Below are 21,183 nucleotides of genomic sequence, written 5' to 3'. Positions count from 1 at the left end.
TAGATGCTTTTAAATATCATTATGCAGAACATCAAAAAAGTGAAATAAGTATAACTGAAACTTGGAACCTAGATAATATAACCTCGAACATTAAAAAAAATCTCTGAAGAACCAATAACACAGAAAAAAAATTTTGACAAGATTAAAGAAAGTAAATCTAACAAGGCACCAGGGATAAATGCTTTAATTATAGAAATTTATAAATTATATCTCAGTTCCATAACTTCTCTCCTACATAAAATCTTTCTTGAAGTCCAATCATTAGCAAACATTCCCCCTTCATAGGTTCATAGGTAGATACTAGGCTATCTGCCCAAAGGCATTTATAAGCCTAGCCGGAATGTGTTGGCTTTCGCCGCCCCCTTAGATTAGTTCCCTGTGCCTCTGTCCAACAGAGCCATTGAAGTGATCCCCGGGATAAACTTTCTGTTTCCCATCCACTCATCAAGGTTTCTCTTGAAGAGGGTTAGCGAGGAGCTCTGCCTAATGTAGATTGGAATCTTGTTCCAGAGCATGGGAAGTCTCTGGGACAGGAATCTATACCTCCAGCACATCCTATTTATTGTTGTGGTGAGGTTTAGATCCTTAGAGCGTGTGGCTCGAGGGGATATGGTTTTCTTTGGGTAGAGCATGTCCAACAATTCTGGGTTGGACATGGCCTTGTATGTCAGGCAGAGATCACCTCTGAGTAGGTGGTATGCAACCGAGTACAGCTGGAGTTTCTTCAGTCGAGCTGCATAGGGCATCTGCTTGAGGCCAGTGATCCTCTTGGTGAGGTACTTCTGCGGTCTTTCCAGTTGTTTCATGTGTCTTGCAAGGTACATCCCAAATGGGGCATTATACTCTATGATGGGTCTGATGAGTGATACGTAGAGGGGCCCAATGACTTCTTTTGATCTTTTGTGATTAGGTGGGCCACACAGAAGGATTTTCTAACCCCTTTGGCAATGTGATTATCAAAGGAGAGGTTACTATCTATGTGGGTCCCCAGATCCCTTATTACACTTCCATATTTAGGGGGCTACCACCTATGTGGTAGTTTGTGGGTACTTTGTTTTTTTCCAAAGGGGATGACTATGCACTTTTTAGCATTTAGCTTGAGGCCATGGTTTTGACACCAGGTATCTGTCTTAGTGAGACCCTTTTGGAGGATGTCTGTCAGCCGAAGAGTCAATTATAGCCCCTAGTTTGCAGTCGTCTGCAAACTTGGTCAGCCATAGTCCTCCTGTGCTTGCCTGTACCTCTGAGAAGTATATGCCAAACAGGAGGGGTCCTAGGACTGAGCCCTGGGGAATGCCACTTGTAACCGGTTTAGAGTCAGACCTAGCTCCTGCAACTCTTACCATGTGGGTTCTGTCTGTGAGCCAGTTGACAACCCATCTCGTGACATAGAGGTTTATGTTCAGTCTGGTGAGCTTGTCTATAATACCTGAATGGGGAATTGTGTTGAAGGCCTTTGCGAGGTCTAGGTAGGCTGTGTGGACCACCTTTCCCTCATCTATAGCCTTGGTAACTGTCTCAAAGAAGTCCATAAGGTTTAGGAGGCATGATCTGCCTTTAACAAAGCCGAATTGGGTAGGGTCCAGTGTTTGGAGGTTCCCAATGTCTCTGTTAATGAGATCCATGATGATGCACTCCATAGCTTTGTAGACTAAGCTAGTCAGGCTTATAGGGTGATAGTTCCTGGGGTCTGTTGTGGCTCCACCTTTGTGGAGCAGAATAACCATTGCTGTGCACCACTCTGTGGGCACGTAGCCTGTGGAGAGGCTGAGTTTAAACAGTGTGTTTAGGTGAGGGGTTAGTTCATCTTTGAGCTCATGTAGGACACAGCCTGGGACACCATCCGGTCACATTGATGCTGTGTTTTTGGCTTTGGAAAGGGCCATTTTAACCTGAGTGTCTGTGATTTCAGGGGCACTACATTCTTCTGGTATAGGTAAGGGCCCTTTTGGGGATGAGAGGGGGGTGAAGTTTACACTGAACCTGTCTGCCTGGATGTTGGCTATATCGGTCGGTTCAGTGTATTTTGTGCCGCCATTCTGCACTAACTCTGAGCAGATCTGAGAATTGCCACTTAGATTCTTGACATAGCTAAAGAATGCCTTGTGGTTATCTTTGGAGTCCATGACAATTTTTCTTTTGAAGCTAGCCTTGGATAATTTTATGTAGGAACATAGTTTCTTGCTGATACTGATCAGGGATATCTTCCCTTCCTGGGATTTTACTCTTTTCTGTACTAGTTTCCTCCTCCTATTCTATAGCTTGTTTATGGCAGGGGTCCACCAGACAGGATTCCTTTTCTTGGAGGAGTGAGTCTTGATTTTGCTTGGGATAGCACGATCCATGCATTCTTTTAGGTGCCCATAGAGTGCATTAGTAAAGCATTTTGTAGCTTGGACAACATTATCCTTTAGCATGGGGGCTTTGAAACTTCCCACCTCAGTCTTAAGTAACGTGAAGTTTGCTTTTGAAAAGTTTTTCAGGGTGGTTTCTTTGACTGGGGGTGGTGGTGGAATGTGGATATCCAGAGTGATTAATTTATGGTCATATCTAACCAGCAAGGGGTTGACCTCCGGTGTGGAACACCGGTTGCCCATGTTGGTGATGACAAAGTCCAATATTTGTCACCTCTGGTGGGGGTGTTGACCAGTTGATCCAGGGCATTTGAGTTTATAAATTCTAGGAAATGTTGGGCAAGGGAGTTTGTACTTGAGTAGGTCTCCCAGTTGATGTTTGGGTAATTGAAATCACCCAATATCAGGGTGATTGGTAGGACCTTTATGTTTCCCAGTGTTTCCAGGAATGTGGAATGGGGGTCCTCGGATATGGTGGGTGATCTGTAGCAAGCTACAATTTGAATAGCAGTTTTTCCCACTGTTAGTGGCACATGGATGATCTCTGAAGCATCGTGCTGTGCCACTAACCTGAAGGTGTGGGTATCCTTGATGAATATGGATACGCCCCTGCCTTTTGTATTTTGGACCGGGTTTTGTGGCCAGAATGTATGGTATGAGTTGTAGCCTGATAGTGCTGGGGTGCTCTCTGGAGCCTTAAACCAAGTTTCTGTTACTGCATATATATAAGTTTTCTCCATACTGATGAGTGCCTCGAGTGTGTCCATTTTGAGGTTTAAACTTCTGGCATTGAGTAGCATTACCCTCGGTTTTTTGTTACTTCTGCTATTTATGGCAGTGGGTTTGTCTTTTGAGCCTTGCCTAAAAAAGGCACTATGGGGGTGGCAAGAGCCTTGGCCAGTATTTGAAAGGCTAAGGGTGACAGGTGCAAGCCGTCTCTAGCGAAGCAGCGTGGCTTGTTGAGCATGTCATCCCAGGCTGACAGACACTGGATCCCCTTTGAGTGACACCAGAAGCTTACCCAATTGCTGAAACTGATAATTTTTTTTCTATACCATGGTATCATTCTTGGTGAGGGCAGGATGCTACTCAGGGTCAGGGTCATACCGGCCTGGGCTACGTGATCAGAGAGCTCCTCTATGTCTCTTTTCATGTAGTCCAAGGAGGTACAGCTCAGGTCATTCACAACAACATGGACAATGACAGAGTCATATTTGTACTTGTTCTGGAGTGACCTGAGTGCTTGTGTTACGTGGCGTATCCTGGCACACGACAGGCAGCTAACAGTAACCTTCTCCTTTTTCAGCCTAGTGAATGGGATGTCAGTGTGCCTGACTATAGAGTCACCTATTACTAGTGTGTTGGGTATGTTATTTTGCCTTAAGGGCTGTGATTGCGTGGCACATTGGTTTTGTGAAGTATGTGTTTCATGGTTTGTATTGGGGGGGTGGAGGTTGCTTGGATGTCTGCTTTGGAGGTCTCTGTTGCTTTTGCAGATTTTTATTTAGAGCCTCCGAGTATGTTTTCATGTATTTATGCTTGTTTTTTGCAGGTGCTGGTTTCATAGGTCTATGTGAGACTGATGGTGTGATGCAAGTAATTCCCTTCTCCTCTTGACTGCCTGGTCCAGTCTTGGGTTGAGAGAGCTTAGCCTCCAGTTTGGCTGTATAATTGCATCTCTCACATGTATTAGTGTTTGGTGGTAGGAAGAGAGGGCTGTCTGTGTACATGAGGCAATTATAACATTGCCTCAGAATGCCCAGATTCACCAGTTGGACCAGAGAGTACATCTGAAACTGTCCTTTGGACATGCCTGGATAGGTACAGTGAACTGTTTTACTGATTGGCTGGTAACGTCGAATAGAGAGCCTTGTCCTTCCCTACAGTATAGGGGGTCTAGTGCTAAGGTTTATTGGTGCTTGCTATGAATTTTGAGCAAGTGCTGGGATGAGAAGTGAATGGTTTGAGCGCTTAAGTTGAAAGTTTCCCTAGTTCCAAGGGAAAAATTGAAGAGTAGACTTTGTGGAGCTGGGAATAGTTATACCCTAGCTAACCGGCGCTGCCTGGTGTGCAAAACTGCACAAATGCGGATTTTATAGCAGGGAAATGAAGGAGATAGAAATTAGTCCAAAATGTCCAATAAACTACTAATTTCTGGGCTGAAACCACTTCTCCAGGGATGGAGAGAATGCTCAAAGCTCTCTCTCTCACAGTGAACAGAGAAACTTCCTTCTATCCAAGTAAGGTATGGGCAAACACAGAAACTTGTAACACAGCCCTGAATTCAACACTAACCTGAAAACTGGACTATACTAGCTTAGAAAGGTGGTAAAACAATTATTTTTTGTTTTGTTTTTTTTTCAGAAAATAAAGCAGATACAATCAGAAAAACACTTTAAATGCACAGAAATGGCTATAACACTTGAGTGTGTAGCCTACAACATTTAAACAGGTAATTTAAACACAAAAATGACTTTGTTAAAGTGCAGGCAGTAAAATAAGTACAATATGTAGCTGAAACAAGTGTTTTAAATCACAGAAACTCTAGAAAATCTGCATTTTAGGCAGAATTAGCTAAAGGCAGCAAGAAAATGCAGAAAAATGACCATCATTCCAAAGTTTCTCTTTTGTCTCTCTGCTGCTGTAGAACTCTGCAGGGCACCAGGCAGGAGCTTGCTGAGCTGTATACAAGTGCAAAACCCTTGCAAATGCGGGTTTTATAGCAGGGAAATGAAAGAGATAGTAATTAGCCCAAAATGGCCAATAAATGACTAATTTCTGGGCTGAAACCACTCCTCCAGGGACAGATAGGCTGCTCAAAGCTCCCCTCTCTCACAGTGAACAGAGAAACTTCCTTCTATCCAAGTAAGGTATGGGCAAACACAGAAATTTGTAACACAGCCCTGAATTCAGCACTAACCTGAAAACTGGACTATTGTAGCTTAGAAAAGCGGGAAAACAAGTATTTATTTTTTGTTTTTTATTTTTTTTTTCAGAAAATAAAGCAGATACAATAAAAAAAATGGAGATATTCTTTAATTACCTCTATCATAAAAGACAATAAAGACTCTAAATATCACAATTCTTACAGACCAATACCTTTGCTTAATAATGACTATAAAATCTTCATGTCAATTATAGCTAACAGAATGAAAATCCCACTGACGAACATAATTAATAAAGATCAAACTGGTTTTATATATAATAGACAAACACAGGACAATATCAAAAGGATATTAACATTAATTGATTATTTAAATAGAAAAAATCAAGAAGCATTGATAATTTGCTTATAGATATAGAAAAGGCCTTTGATTCTTTAAACTGGGATTATCTAGTTAAAGTTTTGAATATATTTGTTTTCCTCTCTCTTTTATCACACTTATAAAGAAAGTATATGAGAATAACTTAGCATTTGTTAAAATACCCCTTTTTACCTCTGAAGCCATACAGATCACTAGAGGCACTAGACAAGGATGTCCCATGTCACATATTATGTTTGCATTAGCTATAGACATTTTTAAAATCCTAATACGTAGCAATTCAAAAATAAGAGGGATAGATGTATATGAACAATATAGCTCCAAAATAATGTTGTTTGTTGATGATGTGCTTCTCATTTTGCCTAACTCTAAAGAAGTATTAGATGAAGCAGATTTATTAAAAGGAAACTTTCAAAAACTCTCAGGGCTTTACTTTAATAAATCAAAATCAAAGTTCTTGTTGTAAAATAAAAAAGAGGAGGTACAAGTATCTGTAAATCATATTATTGGTAAGCAAGTTCCAGCCTTAGACTATTTGGGGATTGTATTGCGTAAGAATATGATAGAGCTTTTAAACACCAATTATACAAACATTACAGAATCAATTAAAACATTGGTAAATAAATGGAACAACATGTTTATAACATTTGAAGTCAGACTGCAGTTGATAAAAATGGTCTTGCTACCTAAAGTAATATATATAGCCCAGGCACTTATATTATTACCAAAATAAAAAGATTTCTTAAAGAAATTACATCAACTTTATTGAAGTTTTTATGGTATCCAAAGAAAAATAGAGTGACATACTCCCATCATATTATACAATGGGAACAAGGGGAGATAACATTTCCAAACATTGAAACATACATAAGGGTTTCTATACTTAAAATTGTGATAGATTGGGTGAACCCTAAATCTTCCTCTAATTGGAAATGGTTACATTCCATCATTCCAAGGAATGAAAATGCTTTGTCAAAAAATCTTATAGTTACAGACAAAGATAACAGAATATGGTACTATTTGAGTATAAACCTACAATACAATATAGCAAAACCAACCAAATTAAACCTAATAAATCATATTTTTAGGAAATGTATCAATATGAATATGGACATAAAACTTTGGTTTGCATTATTAACTCCATTCAGTATTACAAGAAATTTTCTGGACAACGTACATAGACATATTTTATTTCATGGGGAAATAAGAACTTAAAATGTTTGTTTCACTGTATAAAAAGACAACAAGTCTTGGAAACACAACATTTAATCTCAGCATATGGATTAACACCTAATGATTGGCTTATTTTGCAGAGTGTTTTAACATATTCTAAGGATCTATGTAAAATATTAAATAATTCATTTTTTAAAAGTACCCCTAAATTCATATATTGACTGTCTGAAATTATTTATAACAACTCTAATACAAAAAAAATAGTTATCATACTTATATAATGTATTAATTGTCTATAGGACAGCTCCTAAAGTATCCTATTGGCAATATTTAACTAAGGGTATACAGATTCCCCTATCAAAATAAGATAAGACAAATATCTTACTGTCAGTTAAATTAACATCTCATTCACAATATTAGAGAATATTTCAGTGGAAATATCTACATAGATCCTTCTTAACACCTGTGAAAGTTTCAAAGATAAATACCTCAAGTAATAATTTATGTTGGAGATGCCAAGGTTCATAGGTAGGTACTAGGCTATTGGCCCTAGGGCCTATATAAGCCTAGCCAAAAGGTAGCCTGGCTTTCTCCACCCAAGAAAATTATTTTCCTGTGCCACTGTCGAGCAGAGCCATAGAAGTGATCCCTGGGGTGAATTTCCTACCTCCCATCCAGTCATCAAGATTTTTCTTGAAGAGTGCTAACGAGGAGCTTTGTTTGATATAGATAGGTAGTTGGTTCCAGAGTATGGGAAGTGTCTGGGACAGGAATCTATCCCTCCAGCATGTTCTGTTTATTGTGGTAACAAGGTTTAGGTCCCTAGAGCATGTAGCTCATAGGGATTGGGATTTCTTTAAGTGGAGCATGTCTAAAAGCTTTTGGTTTGACATAGCTTTGTGTGTTAGGTAGAGATCGCCTCTGAGTAGGCAATATGCGATGGAGTAAAGTTGCAGTTTTTTGAGATGGTCTGCGTAGGTCATCTGAGGTATTTCTGTGGCCTTTCCAGTTGTTGTAGATGTCTTGTGAGGTACATACCAAAAGGGGCATTGTACTCTATAGTGGGTCTAGAGAGTGACGAGCAGAGGGGAACAATGACCTCTTTTTTCCTAGCTAATGCAGACTGGTCCCATGTTTTTTATGATTGTGCCAGTATTAGAACATATTGGAATGAGATTAATAATTTTTTACAAGCACTTTATAGAGATACATTTATTTTGACAAAATCTCTAATTTTATTGAATGTAATCAATAATCCTTACTTGAAGAAAATGGACTATACTAGCAATAGCTAGAAAATGTATAACCAGAAGATGGAAATCCAACACAGCCCCCACCATGGAGGAATTTTTATGTCTACTGAAAAAGTCTGTATTAATGGAGATCAAACTAAACAACTGAGAATCCACCCCAAGCCATTAGTCAATAACCCATGGAGAAAGGTTTTGACATTGACTGGCACCTTGCAATCGGAATCAGACTCTTCCTGATAATTTAAATATAATGTATCAGCATCACTGCTTTTACATAGATGTGTTGTTATCATAATCTACTTGTCAGGCTAAACGTAAATATTGTATATAGTTGAATATTTATTAAATGTAAACAATCATTATTATGTTTTATATCAAAATAAAAAAATATTTGAGTAAAAAAAAAACTATTCTGAAAGACTTCCTAGCCAAAAGCTGGCTCTGTTCTTGCTCAACAGCAGCACAAGCATTACACCTAAATGTGAACAAATACCTATTCATACCTTTCATGTCCTTACTCTCCTTTCCTTACTGACTTCCTTACATCTATCAGTTTCTCTCCCCTGGTTTTCTCTTTAAATATACCATAGGCCTGCTTTTCTCTCACTTCGCATTGTAGTTCCTGTTTGTATTACACTAACTTATCTTTAATTTCTCTATAAACTAGCTAAAATTTTTCTAACTATTAAAACACTGTCACATAACTTGTATCTATCCAATGTTTTCATATTATGTCTAATTTGGTATAATTATTTAAACTGTTTTGTATTATTTTTAAAGACTGTAAAATTATTGTTCTTAAAATATTTTGCAATACTTTAGAGCTTTTCTCCCCAGGCCGCCACTGAAAATGGACTCCTACCACTCTGACGTTCCCGATAATCAAATGTCAATCAATAAATAAATAAACATAACATTCCAGTGAACAATATTAAAGGGAAAAAAAAGCAGATAACTAGAAGCTGAACAATATTAATTTTAATTCTTCCTAGTGCTTCAGAGTATGCCTTCACATGGAGTCAAGTAACATTACAATATCACTACTGCCATATTTAAACACATGATCATTATTCAGTCAATTAAATTTCAATTAAACAATTAATGTAATACTAATCTATTTGAAATTACTCTAATTCACTTAAAGAGTAAATAGTATACTACTGTTTGCATCAATGTGCATTTTCTATGCAACAGGATGTATGAATTCTATAATACTTGCATTATTTACTTTTCTGAAGTCCTTAATGATTAACCCGAAAATGAAGAAGACTGAAGAAATCTGAGGCAGAATCAGAGAGATCCTACAAAACTGGGTACAGTTGAGTGGTCTTGTTCCCTGCAAATCTCTCAACTTAGCAAAAGAATTCTGGACATAGCAAAAAATAATGACGGACAAAATCAGAAAAAAATGACATTACACTAATTCATTTAAGAACTTTAATTAGAACAATAGGTGTTGCATCACCATTGTTCTGAATAATAAGAAATATGAAATTCTAATGTCTAGAAGTACTGACTTGTCAGAAGTCTTCAGTGATTAGCCAGAAACAAATATATATATATAAGGAACATGACAAAAAATATGAATAAAAATCTGAGACCTTCTGCAAATTCAGAGACAGAGATATGAATTCTGAGAATCAGAGAAAAACACAAGGTGGTATGCATTTTGAGATGGAAGCTGAAGTGTTTTACACACACACACACACACACACACACACACACACACACACACATATGCATAGACACACTGGTGCACACTCATATATGCAAACACCCATACAGCCACTCGTGAACCCCTCACATATCTGTGATCATAAACATTTGTCTCACACACACTCGGGCACACCTACACTGATATATGTATACACATGCACACATATACAAACACACACACACACACACACACACACACACACACACACACACACACACACACACACAGACACACACACACACACACACACACACACACACGCACACACACACACAAACTAAAGTAAGGATTTTGCCTTCTTTTGACAATACAACAAAGACAATAACAATGCTTTACTTACATTTTTTTTTAAATAATGCAGTTCAGCTGGAAGGCACATTTCAAGAGTTGATTTAAAGTGGGGAGGGGCATTCAACCCCCAGCCCTGTGTTTCTGGTGCCCTTGTACAAAGAAAGTGGAAAGATGACAGAGAGTTGTTGTTGTTGCTTACTTGTCTCACTGCCTACTTAAACATCAACTCCCTCTTGGTCAGTGAACCATTTGTTGACTCTTCACTAAGGGAGAGAGACAGCCAAGAGAGGTTATCATTTAGGCACCCATCACAATGGTTTCAGTTTTTTTTTTGTTTTTTTTTTCAGGTCTAACATCCTCACACACACACTCAGCTGTGTCACAGAAAGGGCATGCAATGGGCTATCCAAATGATGCTGTCTTCAGGAAGCCGTAACCACCAACCCCAAAGCACAGGAGTTGCTTGCCCCATTCTCTTCCAGGAAAAGAGCACTTGCTCAGTATGCTGCCAAGTGCAACCAACCCTTCCCACCCCATGGAGAGGTGAGTAGTCCATGCCCCTCTGCCTCCTTGACTGGCTTCTCCAGTGCTGGAGACGCTAACTGAACCCCCATTGCGGGGGTTACAGTCAGTGCTTCATCCCTCCACACCAGTTGTTCTCTGCTGTTTGCAAAACTCCAAAATGTCAAAAACAAGTAAATCTATCTCATTAGATACTGATAATAATGGTTCTTGTCTCTTCATTCCTTATTTATAATACAGCAGGACCTGTTACAAATTTTCCTAGTTAAACTATCAAATCTTATATGCTTTGGAGTATGTCTATAAAAATATGTGTATGCATGTATGTATGTATGTATGTATATATATATATATATATATATATATATATATATATATATATATATATAGAGATATATATATATATATATATATATATATATATATATATATATGTATTTGTCTTTATAGCTTACTGCTGCAATACATATATTGTAACTCTTCAAGAGTTGAAAGGAGGCTGGGCGTCAACAAATGTTAAACATACACCTCCCATCAGGCCAGAATTTTGCAGAAAGTCCAGATTTTTGCCTTATATTTTTGGACTGAAGGATTGAGGATTATAGTTATCAAATAATGACAGACATTTGAGTTTCAGACTTCATAACCTTCAGATAATGCATGTTAATGCAAACAATTTTATTCCATTGGCTTTCTAAGTTTATCATGGCAATATATGAACTCTGTCCCTGATTTTGGACCTTTATTCCCCCATTATTTTTAGCTTTTCCCATTATTCTTGGGGTAAGAGGCTGAGAGGTACGGTCACCTCAGAAAGGATGCCTGGCTATAGCAATTCCTCATATTACTGTTGTTTAGACAATGGGCAAACTGTACATCAATACCCTGATTGGAGAATGAGCATTCTCCAGCAGGGTATTAATGTACAGGTAATGCCCATTGACAAGAATGAGTCCACCGCTTCAAGGCAGCTTATTAAGCCGCCGTGGAGCTCAGACTGAGGAAATAGAATGGCTGTCATTTTACTCTCGCTAAACGGTGTTTCTGTTGTTTAGCGTGTGTAAAATATAAAAAGAAGACAACAAAAAGGTATGTGTGTGTTTATGTCTGTGTGTATGTATGCGAGCATGTAAGTGAAAGTGAGAGTGAGCGAGCCATTATTTTACACTCTCTAAGCAGCAATTTTGCTGCTTAGCCAGTGTAAAATAAAAAAAGAAAATACAGCATGTGTGTGAGAGTGTATGTGAGTAAGAGAGAGAGCGATCGATCGAGCGAAAAAGAAGTGTCTGTTTATGTTTCTGTCTACATTTGTGCGTGAATGCGTACATGAAAGCAAAGAGACTGTGTGTATGTGTGAGAGGGATGGAGAGAGAGAGAGAGAAAGTGAGAGTGATGTTGTGTGAATGAATGCATGTATGTATGTAAGCAGAGGAGACTGCCTGTGAGAGAGATCGAAAGAGAGTGAGACTGAATGTGTGTATGAAAGCAGCTGGAGACTGAGAAACAGGGTGAGACAGATCTTGTGTGAGTGAATGTGCATGAAAGCAGAGGAGACTGTGTGTGTATATTTATGTGTGTGAAAGCAGAAGAGACTGTGTATGTGTGCATGGGAGAGAGAATGGGCTGTGTAAAATTGTTGTTTCACTTGCTTATTATTTTTTGAGCACTATATTTTTTTTATATGCATTTCATGCAAAATGCTTCCTCCAACACCATTAACATATACTACAGCAAGTTTGAAACAGTAGGCGGAGGAACTATTTTACATTAAAAATATATAAAAAAATAATATACTACTTAAAAAAAAAATAAGCAAGTAAAACAACAATTTTACAGGGAGCCCATTGTGTAAGCACAATAATGCCCTCCAGGGTGTGTGTTAATGTGTAATTAACACCCTTCCAGGGGTGTAATCCCTGGGCAGGCATTAATTACACATTAACACACCCTGTCAGGCATTATTGCTTGAAGGAAACATGTTCTCTCCTTTACTGTACAAGGTATTATGTGAATTCAATGCACAATCCATGCAAATTCTATTTATCCAATTTACTTTCTATCATTTTTATGTTACTTGTTTATTTTTTCCCCACATTTGCAGTTTTGGATTTCTTTTGGTGGAAAAACAATATCCACTGCTTTTTTTTTTTGGGGGGGGGGGGTATTACCTTGTAGAGATGTGCGCTTACCTTTTGGTGTGATTTTCCCGAAATTTTAATTTGGGTAATTTGTCATTTTTCAGGTTCAATTGATGTTTTGCAATCAGTGAGTCCAGGGGACTCAAATCATTTTTTTGACTTACGGCTTTAGTTTTCATTTTTAAATAGCATTCTAATTTTTTTCTGTATCGTTTGCAGTGGTGTTTAGTGGATTTTGCTAATGGGATGTGTAGTAGAATTGCTACTGAGGGTGAATTTTGCATTTGGAGTCGGAACATTGTAAATATTTGAAATCAAGGTTATTTTTTGTGCTTGGAGAAGTTTCTTGGAGGGATCAAAGGGATATCTAGATATTGCAAATGAAAAGATATCACTGTAAGATGGTAAGTGCCACTATGGACATGTGGAGTCTTTTTTGGTCTTCTGTTCTCTAGTAATTGTGTTTAGACCTGGAATTAGGTGTATTGATATAATGGGGAACAAATGTATGGTTAGGAATGTATAATATAAATGTTTCTTCTGGTTATAAAGCACTTTTGCTTTCTAGCTTATTTCTAGGTCTTTTTCTCCACTTCATGTTTAACTAGCCAAGTCTTTGTATTTGGTTAGCAATTCACTTACAAGTTCTTTCTTTAAAATTAGTTTTTGAGGGAGGGTCAGCAGTTTCCTACTTGGGATGGGATTTCTCTCAGGTTTGGAGAATGTTTCAGTGACCATTTTGAATGACTACTTTTTAGGAGTAAAGAATACTATTTATATCTCTTTACTGCCACAGTCAACCCCTTTTCCCATTTAAACATGAGCTCAAGATGATAGATCCACTGTTACCACCTCTCATGACTAAGAGCCACTCTCCTACCTGCTTCAACAGTTATTCCTTACTGTCACATAATCCATCTGTCTCCTGGCTAGAGGTCCTTTCCCCTTTTGCCTTCTTCCTGCCTCACCCAAATTAATTTTGCTAGATCACCTTCTGATTTACTGCACATCTGACTGCACCACTATAATTTGTTCTTCTTGGCCTTCTTTACAAATTGAGCTACACTGCCTTCTGCTATGATGTCCTCATTTCTTCATCTTTCCCACAGTGTGCATTCAACTGCCCATTTTATGTCAGGAGTTGGATGCATCCCCTCAGATTTCACCCTTAATTTCTTCATTCAGACTTCCCTTCCCCCCAAACACCCCTCACAGTTACTTGAAGATGATTACCTTTTCTGATGTTTTCCCTTCTTGCTCAGTTTTCAACTTCCTAATTTGCTTCCATAACCAGTCTTGTCAGTACTCAGTATGATCTCATCTTCCTTCAGTTTTACATTCTATCCCTCTGTTATTTGCTGAAGTTCCTTTTCAGTGTCTGCCTCATTGCCATATTGCTTAAAGCAGCTTTGTTGATCTGTCCCCTCTGATCTGTAATCTGATGTAGTCCATCACCAGGATGAACAACAGTGGTTCAGAGCTAAATCCTGATGTACACCTACTCCCACTGGTAATCCCCTATGAATCTGAACACTGTTCTTACCTGTGTCATTGGTTCCTTGTACACACCAAGACTTCTGGGACTGAAGAGTATTGTCAGGGGCAATATCTCCCCTAAATTATCCAACACCTTTATTATAGCAGGCATAACGTTATCTGAGCTGACAGCTTTCCCTGACTTCATTTCCCTTCCAGCTTGCTATCAGTTTACTGATCCAGAGCTGCTGGGCTTTTTGCTTGGCATACACTAGCCATCAAGGGATCATGGACCATATCCCACTACTAGCATGAGTCCCTAGCGTAGATCAGAGTAGGATGGGTCATAAACCCACTTTGCATTGGCAAATACCCATGCACCTTTTGGTGACATTAGTCAATGTGACCAAATCACCTACAGTCAATTTTTACTCCACAGAGTGGCATGTCCTAACATGGCACTCTGTCTGTGGTCCATGTTCTCTTACCTACAGGATACTGTGCACCACAGCTGATTCCTAGACCAGCTGGTCCACATACCACTTCCCCAATAGGCACTAGTTACATACTGCTTCCCATGACTCCATTTATTTTGGGATGTATTCTGATGGCAGAACTCTGAAGTTCATATCAGAGGGCTGGATTTGAATCTGATACCTTCTGTCCCTGAAGTGGAGACACCCAGCATTTTTTGGGAGGTAGATGGAACACCACACAGACATAGACAGAAAATGTAAACTCCCCACAGACAGTCAACAGGGGTCATGAATGAACCCTGGACCTTGTGTCCATGAGGCAGAATGCTTAACTATTATTCCATCATATTTATTATTCTTTAAATAATAATATTCATTGCTGCTGTTTAAAAAAAATATATATATATATATATATATATATATATATATATAGTAGAATCAAGTCTATCTTAAGCAATGGACCATACTGTCAATGAAATAAAAACCATGGGTGATGTGAGATGCAAGCTCCTATACAATCCATGCAGGGGACTCACTTACTTAATATAATCACTCACTCGCCCTTGGGTACATTAACAAATCTTGCTGAAACACTTCACCATTTGAGTCAGAAACAATTAATTGCACAGTTATCATTAGTGAAGAGACTGTGCTTTTTGTGTGTGTTTTGTGTATTTTATTGTTATTATTTTTTATGAAGAGGAGGGGCTTGTGACTGCTATTTGTGTAATAATTTATGTATAATTCTTATAATTCTTATTTTTAGTAAGTTTACAGGTATGGTGCTTAGTGTAACTTTGTTAATGGAAATGTTTTAATACTGTTCATGTGTAGTTTTGTGTTTACTATTATCTGTAGTGTGAACTCAGTCTATACCTTAATGACACTGTCAGACTGGTGATAAATGATTGATGATGCTGGAACAGAGGTGATAAATTGTCTTGTGTTACTGGCCAGATATGATTTTTCATTACACTCACAGTCTATAATTTTTCATTACACTCACAGTCTGATAAAGGGAGGGGGTTCTTAGGTTACAATCAGTATTACAATGTCTAGACAGATAGAAAGACAGGCAGACGGGTGGAATGCATGAGGACCTGGTGTGCAATGCATTATGTACCTTGTACTCTAGTGTAGAAAATAACATTTGCAATAGGTGAACATTGCAAATCTACCATGCACAAGTTTATAACATTGCAGTTGATATTTACTCCACAATAAGAAAAACATGCTGATAGATCATTATATTTCAAAATACTAACTCCATCTCCTTCTTCTCCCCATTTCTACCTTCAAGTTCTCAGTTAACACACAAAGACATAAACATACACAGACACACACAGAAATATCCATGTAGCAAACTCATGCATCCTGTTCTATAATAATAGTGTGGAGGAAACACAGCCTCAATAAAAGGGAGTTTCACATACATCTGTTCAAGCTAAGGGCAGTGTCCCTCACCCTCCAAGCTCTGGAAAAGTACCTGAGACTAGAGTGCCTTTGTCTTTCATCAGACAGCCAGGTCATGGTGTGACACATGAGCAAACAAGGTGCAAGGACTTGTATTCCCTGTGCAGAAAATTAATGCAGGTCTGGCAGTAAGACACAGAACAGGCCATGTTTTGACAGGCGTTCATATTCCACAGGAAATGAATGCCCTGACTGTGTATCCTATATTCACAGTTCAGTCCTCTCTTAGAGCGAAAGATAAGGAAGATAGGTTTAGTCGGGAGCTTTGAAGAATGGGGCACCTTGCAATACTGACCAGTTTGTTATTGAAGGGAATAAGCCTCCCTCCCTCCCACAATTTTTCCCAATTCAGCAAGGCAAGGAATTGTAACAGGGAAGATATTAGAACACCCTTCCATCCTTCCCTCTGATTCTACCCATCATAGCAAAATTCAAAGAAAGACCAAAATGCATCCTAATTTCCATCACCATGGCTTAAAAGGGGGTGGTTTTAGGCACTCAGGCTCCTGATGGTATAGAGATATATCCCAGTACAAGCCAAGGAAATCCACCTGCAGATGGGGGATACAAGTTCCACATCCCAGGGCATCGATTCTCTTTTAGATTCTTTGCTTTATCTAGATCTTCTGCAAAAAGTTTCAAAGGGGACCAGTTCTACCATAAATCTATCATCAGACCTATTATTCAAACTGGAAAATGTTATTCTGTGTGGAGTGGTGTCCTGACCACCTCAACCATCTATTCTGCAGGTGATTCTTACCTTTTCATACACCTGTTTGACTACAGTGTTCACGAAACACAATCAATGCATTTTCACCATTTTTATATGTAATAGCTTTATGAAGGTTAAAACTGTCCCAATGTCAAATTTTCAAGCAGTACCATATGGGGTTCTGTATCTTTGTCTGCCTTTGATGAAATGTTCTTCTAAGTGAGACACTAACTCTATGACTGACAGGCTTGCCATCTCTCATCTGAACCAATGGTTTTGAGAATCCAAAGTTCACCTTTTAGAATGTGCTATTCTTGCTTGCCATTGCCTTTCCTAAATAATCAGATCTCCGGAACCTTACCTGTAGAGGACCTTCCGTGTTCTTTCACAAGAATGTACCTCAAGAAAATCCCTCCTCCTGTTGTGATCCTAGAACTGCTCTTAAAACATTCCATTCAACTTTTCAGTTTTCATTTCTGAGGTATTGTCTAGGAGGGAAAGAGGCCGTTAAAACCTTGACATGCACTATTATCTCATGTACTACCTGAAAAGTATGCAAGACTTCAGGAGTACACTCTATCTGTCTGTCATCTTTATTAAGAATAAGAAAGTCTTTCACCATGCAGCCAGCTACTCACTGAATAATGATATCAAAGGCAAATCCTGCAGGTGTGGGCCTACTTTGAGTGCCTTCTTCAAGAAGTTACCATTGCAGACATTTGTGCTGCAGCCACTTTCACCAAGCATTACTGCATGGCCATGATTCCAGCAGTCAGGATTCATATGGTACCATACCTTTCAACCTCTTAGTGCAACAAATCTGGACAAAGCCTGGAAAAATGGGGGACAAAGGCCCAAAAATAGGGACAGATTTTAAATATTGCTCTTATAAACTTTGAAAGTTGCTAAAGTAACAGGGTTTTTTATGAACATACATTTTCTGAAGGATTTGAAGTCTGAAACTCAAATGTGTCATTATTTGGAGACTTCAGTCCTCAGATCATCCCACTTATTTGCCAGAAAACCACAAATGTTATGAGGAACAAACCAAAAATATGAGGTGAAAATATGGGCATTCTGTGAAAATTGGACAGCTGAGAGGTATGTATGGTACCTTAATCCCTCAAGATTCATTGTTCCCAGTCCTTGACTTCCTCTGGTTCTGCCTAACAAAGAGTTTTGTATTTCATTGCATGAGAACAACTCAAGAGTTGCCCATTGTCAGGGACCATCAAAGTCACACATATTGACTCATACATATTTAATATATCATTTGATTTACAAGAAGTCACTCTGCACTGATCAGTTATTACCATGCCACCATGTCACTATGTTTACCCAGTATTTCTGGGTGGATGGATTTTCCTGTAACCAAAGCAAGTTAATTATTGGATGCCCCTATTTCTTAGTGTCTTTTTAAGTGTGAGCACTCTGCACATAGGGTAACACTGGGGAGTACAGGCCATGTGAGCAGCCTTTTGACCTGGTGTATAGTATCATAGTGTGCATCAAAAGAAGACATGTATGCTGCCCCTGAGAATGGAAACTGTAAACGTTCACAACTGTATTAAGCTGGGAATACCACAGGAGAAAATCCCAACAATTATCCATTGCAGTAGCCCTTCAAGTAAATCAATGATACTGTGAGTTTATATCTTTTGTTTTTCCAACATGACCAGGAATACTGCTAATATATTAATTAATCAAAATAAGCTGTTAGCAGTGCACTTAAAATAGAAAGTGGCATTTGTACTGGAATTTATTCCTAAAGTAGAATATAAATTACATTAGACTGCCCACAACCCAGGATTTTTATACATTGAGGAGCCTAAAGAGCCACCAAAATACTAAATGATGCAAGCCATCCTGCAAACAGTCTGTTTATGAGCCTGTCATCGGGTAAAAGATACTGCATTATTCAATGTAGGACAACTACATTCAAAGGTAGTTTTTATCTAAAGGTGATCAGACTTCTTAATTCCAACATTAGGTCCGATCACTGACAGGTAAGAAGCTGGGACTTCCCATTCACTGTGCAATATTATTTTATCTATTATTTATTAATCCCAGCCAACCATTATAATTTATACTACTAACCCAGGTGCAATATTTTTTCATTAGCTATTGCTATGTGCTTGTTCACCCATAATGTGGTACATGGTTCATGTGCAATACTATTACTTGAACTTTGCTGCTAGATGTGTGTTTTTAGTATCTTAACAAGTGTGTGTTTCTAGGAATATATGTACCTATATACTTGTGTAGAGTTGATTTATAAGACAGTGATAATATTATATGTTGTGTTAAATTGTGTCTTTCTATGTATGTGATTTATTTTTTGTCTGTCTCATGATGAGCTGATTGCATGGAATCTCTTTTAATCTACACTTGTGTAGATCTAAATGACAATAAAGTTACTTTTGATAAATATTGTGGTGCTAAAACATTAATGATTATGTTGCTTATCTGTCTTACAGAGAGAAACCAGAAAAGCCCAACCATAATGAAAACCATCTCTGTAAAACATTTTTGCTGCCACGATGGAAGAAATTCTGGAGTGCACCTGTCTCTGTCTTCTTTGGAAATGTTATACTGTACTTTGCATTTCTAATTTTATTTGCTTATGTCCTGCTGGCTGACTTTCAAAAACCTCCACCTGAGGGGCCTTCAGTGTCTGAGATCATACTTTACTTTTGGGTGTTTACTCTGGTCTTGGAAGAAATCAGGCAGGTCAGTAAACTATAACTGGTAACAGCTGAGTTCTGAAGAATTCATTTCATATTCTACCACAGCAGAAGACAATTAAATTTATAATCGAACATTTCATGTGCACAGCTTTTGTCTCACAGCAACAACATAGCCTGCAGTATTGTCTGAATACTACATGCCATTATTTACCCAATAGTTTTAACAGCTATTAAAGGAGCACTATACAATCTCAGCTTCAGAAGATGAGAATTCCAAAACCCAAAGGTGAAATATGAAAACTCCAATTAGCCAAAAAACATCTTAACACACTGTGATCTTACCCTGTGGCAGTAGGCCCCCTGAGCTGGTGTTGTAGTTTACTTATGCACTAATTGTATTTAACAAGCTAAGTGAACTGGTCCGTATACCATTCTCAGCTATAACCACAGCAAACAGACATCAAATGAAAAATATCAATAATGCATCCATAGGTTCATACATTCATAGGTAAGTATTAGGCTAGCTGCCATTGTAGGCCATTTTAAACCTATCCAGTTTCCCTTTTTGTTCTTGAATTAACTTATCCCAGCTGATTAGAGACTAAATACTACATACTCCAGTAGTTCAAGTGCAAATGTGAATGAACCTTTACTAACTCTGGACTGGTAGTGACACACAAGTTTATAACATCTGTGAATGACCGAAATGAAAGCCAGTATAGCTTCATACAAACACTGAACTTTCCTGAAGATAGCAGGTGATGTAGTAACTGGTCCAACAGAATGAGGCCCAAACATTCATTTTAAAATGTTGCTAAAGCTGTCATAAGAAAAATGCAATGCAGTGCAGAATCCTGAACACTTGTAAAGTGGTTAGGTTAATTGTTAGTCTGCTTTTTCCCCCTGTATAAAAGGGGAATATAATCTATCAGACTTTCTGATTTATTTAATTCTTTGAGAACTATACATACATGTCTATGGATCCAATGAGTGAAAAAGTCTTTCAGCATTATTTCCTAGTTTTGGAGAGAAAACTGCTAGTTAGATAGCAAGGTTCAGGAAAAGAATAGAAATTTTTTTTTTTTCTTCTCTCCTCATAGCTGACTATTAGTGGCCAACAGCTCCTTTCCTCCTTCACCGGTCTATTGAACAGCCATAACCTCTCCCAGGCTCAGCCTGACCAATGTTTTTGTTGGTGAGGTGACTGAGGATGCTGGTGCAGTGTCATATTGCTGACAAGGAATGTACTCTAACTCCTGCCCACAGGAGGTGCATGCACACTTCCACAGAAGTGCAACCTTGCAAATAAGCAGGTCACTGCGTTGTGTATGCAGCACATAGGTCAGCAGGCTCATATGCTGTTTATTGCAGTGAGCCTAGGCTGTCTCCCTCCCCTGGGATTGGAGATCTAACAACAGTTATTCACTTCCACCCTCCTTCTGGGGCCCCTCAATTTCCTGCTCCACTAATGGAACACGGTTCCTTAGAAACTATTTCTGATATTAAAAAAGGATTTGTTCCCAAAGAAACCCTGTCCTTATGGGAAAAAAATCAGACTTTCACATATCAGTGCCTGCAAATTAGATATCCATCTGGTTGAAGCTACTTCCACCAAAAATAGTGCTTCCCAATAAAGAAGTTTGAAATC

The 21,183-nt window shown here is 38.4% G+C and overlaps 1 protein-coding gene across 1 annotated transcript in view; it reads left to right on the top strand.

The window, feature by feature from the left end:
* TRPM5 (transient receptor potential cation channel subfamily M member 5) overlaps nucleotides 1-21,183 on the top strand; it is a 749,498-nt gene that overhangs the window by 517,477 nt on the left and 210,838 nt on the right. The window contains exon 16 of the mRNA XM_044058928.1: nucleotides 19,326-19,578. Coding sequence (XP_043914863.1) covers nucleotides 19,326-19,578 — 253 coding nt within the window. The remainder of the gene's footprint in view (nucleotides 1-19,325; nucleotides 19,579-21,183) is intronic.

Source organism: Protopterus annectens, chromosome 17.part0 (genome assembly GCF_019279795.1).
Source record: "Protopterus annectens isolate FY-2018-M chromosome 17.part0, PAN1.0, whole genome shotgun sequence".
Taxonomy (NCBI): domain Eukaryota; kingdom Metazoa; phylum Chordata; order Ceratodontiformes; family Protopteridae; genus Protopterus; species Protopterus annectens.
This window is presented reverse-complemented; position numbering and strand designations above follow the sequence as displayed.